This window comes from Salvia miltiorrhiza, chromosome 2 (assembly GCF_028751815.1).
Source record: "Salvia miltiorrhiza cultivar Shanhuang (shh) chromosome 2, IMPLAD_Smil_shh, whole genome shotgun sequence".
In the NCBI taxonomy this organism is placed as follows: domain Eukaryota; kingdom Viridiplantae; phylum Streptophyta; class Magnoliopsida; order Lamiales; family Lamiaceae; genus Salvia; species Salvia miltiorrhiza.
The window spans coordinates 916,598-922,160 of NC_080388.1; the positions used below are offsets into that span (position 1 = coordinate 916,598).

At 38.0% G+C, this 5,563-nt stretch overlaps 1 protein-coding gene across 1 annotated transcript; it reads left to right on the plus strand.

Annotated features, from left to right (window-relative positions):
• Nucleotides 1–4,011: 4,011 nt before the first annotated feature.
• LOC131013660 (uncharacterized) lies at nucleotides 4,012–4,680 on the plus strand (the record flags this gene model as incomplete). Its single annotated transcript, XM_057941786.1, has 1 exon — nucleotides 4,012–4,680. A coding segment is annotated over one exon (555 nt), but the record flags the coding sequence as incomplete, so codon positions are not given.
• Between the last annotated feature and the right edge of the window lie 883 nt (nucleotides 4,681–5,563).

The following is a 5,563-nucleotide window of genomic DNA, read 5'->3' on the forward strand; positions in this document are numbered from 1 at the left end:
TATCTTTCATTTACCGTGTTGAGATTTAATTACAATTTCTTGGAGCCTTCTTCCAACAACAATGAACTACAATGAACTTATAGATTGACAACAAAAACATCAAAATTGTGGTTGAGGGAGAGCGATTGTACGACTAATTTAGAGGATGACTTCGAAAAAACACTCAACGACCTCAAAATACAATCCACCGCGCCGCCGTCAGACCACAGCGCGTGGAGAAGCGCCGTCCAGAATGACCGCCCTCCCCTTCACTCTCCCTGCCAGTTAAAACGAAGCCAAGAATATGCTCCGACTTAACCATCTCCAGCAGAATATGCACCGCCCTTGAGCTTGATCATCTTCACCTGGTTGCTCTGCACCAGCGACAGTCCGGAGTCCGCTCCGAGTCAGACCACAGCGCGTGGAGAAGCGGCGGCAACGCCCCCAAAACGCTGATCGCGGTCTTGTTCTGCTCGTCCAGGGATAAGCTGAAAAGCGTTCCGGCTGCGTGGTCCTCAGAATGTCGACCAGCGGCGGCACGATTCCTGACCGCACGATCTTCGCCATGTTTCGCTTCTCCAGCAACAGCGATTTCAGAGCCGTTAACATCCGCGGCGTGGAAAGGCAGGTGCGGGTATCCTCTGTGTTTCGCTTCAGTTTCGGCCTCCTCCTGCTCGTGGAATTGAGAGTACAATTCTTCCTCTTCTAATAGAATCGAAGTCGACATCATCTCGATTTTGCTGGATGAAGATGAGTATGAGTAGCACGAAGGGAGAGTGTAGTTATTAGAGGGAGATTTTCTATTGACGGGTGGCGGCGGCGCCGAGTGTATCTATTGAGGGGGATCGGGGTGTCGAGGTGGTGGCAGCACCAATTGAGGATGGTGGAGTGGAGGGCGAGGTTGGGGATGACGGCGGAGAATCGGTAGCGGCGCGACCATGGCGTGGAAAGAGGGCTGGATGGAGAGTTACTTTTTAATTAGAGGCTGTAAGGATAAAATAGTATTTTTATGAATCATAGGCTACAAAGAGTAAATTTAGGGCTATGAATAGAATCACCCTAAAAAGAAACCCAATACAGTGTTAAGAAAATATAGGCCCAAATCAAAGGGACAAACCTTATTGAATGAGTTATAAACTTCTCATTCAACATAGTATAACTTATACATTCGATGCTCCTTAGTCTTGTGTGTTTTGGGGCCAAATTCACAGGGCCCAAAATTGCCCCTGGTCGGCTTGTTGCAAGTTAAAGTCATGGGAATAAGATTCTTGTACCACAATTTTATATCTATTGTCCCATTCTTATAATTATTATTTTAATATTAATGTTAATAAGAATAAAATTTATTATGATATTATGAATTATAATTCACTTTTATTTCAAAAAGTTAAAATTTTAAAAGATTATATTCATTTCATTCTATAAGAACATTCACCAGTGGGGAGACGATATAAAGAAGTGCTATAAGATGGTCCTCACCATAGCGCCTCTCATCTTAAGTGCATTGACTCTATAAAGAGGCACTATAATTTACATTTTCATTTTATTCAATTTTTATTCTTCAAAATTAAAATCCAATATTTCATTAAAATAAAATTCCAATATTACATTAATTAAAATAAATTTAGATTTTTAAAATTTTAAATATCTGAATAATTAAAAATTAGGTAAAAAACAGAAATAATTAAAAAAATAGGTTTTCAAAAAAATAAATCAAAATCTAAAACAAAAATAAAAAGTTAAACCTACCAAAACCCCCGGCCGCCCCACATGGTCTCCTCCTTTTCTTTTTCTCCTTCTTCTTCCTCCATTTTTCTCCTGCAATTGCTCTCTCTCTCTCTCCTCTCTCTTTCTCCTGTAGCGACAAAGGCCAATTTCTATCTTTTTTTTTTTATTTTTTTTATTTCACGCATTGAATACATGCGATCACCTTTTTACTCCTATCGAGCCGGCACGGCGCATTCTACCCAGCACGAGCCGGGGGCACGCCAGCGCGCGGGCGTTCGTGGCGTGCCGCGTCGAGGCGGCACGGCCCCCAACGTTGTGGATCCTCTAAGAGAGTATCACTCGAGGATGATACGGGTTTTAAGAAAAAAGTTGGTAGATAATGTTTGAGTAGAAATGAGTGGTCATGGTTAAAAATAGAAAGTAAGGTCATGTCTCGAAATAGAAGTTTGATACTTTGTTATGAGATAAACGGAAATGGAAATTGTGATACTTTCTTATGGGATGGAGGGAGTATACCGCAACTTTTAATTTATCAACCTATTATTAGCTAATAAAAGTAAAATTAAATGATAAAAATAATTGTATACTCTAATTAGATGGAATAAACCCCTAGTTAATATTCATAAAATAAAACTAAAGCATAAATATGGTATCAATTTTATATAAATAATATAAATATAAAAACGTTTTGTGTGCATTACACGGGGTGCAAATGCTAGTTTATACTAATAAACTTATAAATAAGAACATTAAAAAATGGTGAAAATTCCATATAGGCTTATTGATTAATTGTTGCACCCATTTAGAACTTATATCTAGTCGCATCTATCCAAAATTCAGTTTAAAGATGATTTTACTAATTGTGGCCATCCTAAATTTATATAGCTAATATCATAAATTATTCAAACTCGTTCAAATTTATTAATATAAATTACTATAATAATTAGTAATCGGTCTTGATAATGATCCAAAATCGTTTAAGTTGTCGTTGTCACTATTTTACATATAAAAAAATGTATTAATCGAACCCTTGACATCAAAATAGCAACAGTTTTCACTATTCGGATTTAAACTATACACACAAATTATAAATTCAAAACCTACGCACATCTTCATAGTTTAATTTTATAGAATAATCATCATCTTAATTTTAATTGATTTACTATGTATTTTTAAATTTTAATATGCTTACAAAAATTGATTTGCTTCACGTAAATTAATAAAGTATATATTTTAATAGAATGACAAAAATTGACGTGACATTCAAATTGTATAATTTTATTTAGATTTTCAATTTGTGAAGTCTAATGATTTTACATTTGCTAAACTATTGTAGTTCGGTTGAATTATAAAATTAATAAATATAAATAACATAAGAAAAATATACTCTCTCCGTCCCATGAAGCGTGACCCATTTTTTTTTGGCACATGAATTAAGAAATTGGTATTTTGTGTGTTAAGTGTGATAGGTGAAAAAGTGAAAAGGTGAATAAAGGGTAAATTTTTTGCCATTTTTAGAAACATGTCAAGCTTCGTGGGACAACCCAAAAAGGAAAGTGGGTCACGCTTCGCGGGACGAAGGGAGTAATTTATTAATTCATTATTTTAGTATATAGACTCACATTATTCAATGAATGTAATTATTGACCAAAGTAATATTAGATAAATTAAATTAATTTTTAATAAAAATATAATTATTTATTTGGCCAACTAAAATTAATTGTCCAAATTAAATTGGTGCTATAAATATATGTAAGATGAAATATTACACATAAGTATTTATACATGCTTTAGTCAAGATGAAGTTTGATTAAAAATCAATGTGAGATAATAAATGTGATTTCAAAAAATAAAAGTAAAGAAATATAAATAGATTTCAAAATACTTAAAACTCTAGAATGCCATTAGTCAAATTTAGTTTTTGTATTATATGAAGAAGATATAGAAAAGAACACGTTACAAAATTAAAGGGGGAAGAAAGAGAAAGGAATCTAGTTGAAATAAATCACATTCCGAGAAGTCAAGAATTCGAAGTCTAAAAAAGCAAAAGCTTTACTCCAGGAAAATATAAGTTGTACCTTCGCCGTAATGTACAACCTCTCCAAGCAACACTCCTCCGCAGCTTCACCGACAAATTCCACCTGAAAAAATCCAACCCCCAAATTTTCCGGCCGCCTCCGCAACCCTCAATAATGTCGGCGTAAGAACTCTCTCTCTCTCTCTCTCTCTCTCTTGAATCTCCCCAACACTATTCCTGACTTTCCTCGCTCAATTCGAATTTCTTCGCAGCTCTGCAGATGACGACTACCCGAACCCTACTCCCCGCCGCGCTCCGGCGGCGGGGCGGCGGCCGCCACCACGAGCGTCCACGTGACCGCCCTGGACGGCCTGGTGAACGTGAACTCCCTCTTCACCATCGCCGTCTTCGTCGGCCTCTCCCTGGCGACGCCGGGGCAGCACAGCCTCGAGAACCCCTCCGCCTGCGACGCCGGCGTCGACGTGGCGAAGAAGCTGCTGGTCTTCGAGGTGGTGTCGTTCAGCTTCTTCCTCTTCTCGTCGCTGGTGGCGCAGGGCTTGAAATTGGCCATCAATTTGCTCAATAGCAAGGACGTGGACGAGATTTTTAGGGCTCACATCAATCTGAAGGTGCTCAGATTCGGGATGATGGCGTCGGCGATCGGATCGGTGATGGGGTGCTTGTTCCTGATGCTGTCGATGGTGAACGTGATCCAGATTAGGCTCGGGATGCTGTCGTGTGGGAGCCGATCGGCCGTCCACGCCGTCACGGCGTTGATTGTTTTGGTCACTTCCGCTCTGCTTGTTTACATCTCCACCGCCGTCTATGCTTTCCTGCACTGAGCGGGACGGCGGCGCTGGTGTCACTGTTACATCTCGTGTTTTTAATTCATGCGTTTTGGTTGATCATGGTGGAACATGAGATGGATGAAAGGGGACTTTTTTTTTAGCCTTTAATTGATTTTCGTTGATGATGATGGTGTTTCATGTTTTGTTTTTGGGTTAATTGCCGCTAAATTCATATACTTTTTCAAATTTCAAGTTTTTCTCATGACAAAAAAAATATGAATTAAAATCCATGAATTAGAAAATCGATAGGAATTTTCCCCTGCGTCCGTTTTCTGGCCATCGCCGAAATGACTCCGATCACTTGTGTCCACATTTATTCCAGGTGTTAAAATAAAAGTATGACTTGGCTGCCACATAAGAAATTTTTTCCACCTCTGCAATTCCTCTAATTTCCCCTAATATTAACGAAAAGCCTCTTAAATTCTTACAAAAGAAAGGAAGGATTTAAAGGGTGAAATTTTGTTTATCCTTTCTTTTCCCATGACAAATTTACAACCAAAGAAAATGTTTTCGTTGACGATGGTGTCTCGTGTTTTGTTTTTTGATGTGATTTTCGTGATAATGGTGGAACTTGAGATGGATGAAGGGGATTGGTGTTATGCTTTGTATTTCACTTTTTTCTTAGCGTTTTAAGTGGTTTTCGTTGATGATGGTTTCTTGTTTTTGTTTTTTGATGTGATTTCAGTTGATAATGGTGGAACATGATATGGATAAAGAGAATTGTATTTTATCTTTTAAGGCTTTTTACGTGGTTTTCATTAACGATGGTGTCCCGTGTTTCAATCAATATCTCTTCTTAGAAACATGGCGGTGTGGTTCGACCTCATTGAAACAACGACGAGCTATAAAAACTTCAATTTGAAAACAAAACTTTGATTACCATCATTTGTTTCTTATATTAGCAACATTGTTTCCATTGAAGTGAATGACTGCAGCATTGTTGATCTCGTCCACGCTTATGCTGGGATTGTATCAACTGCATCAATCTCAA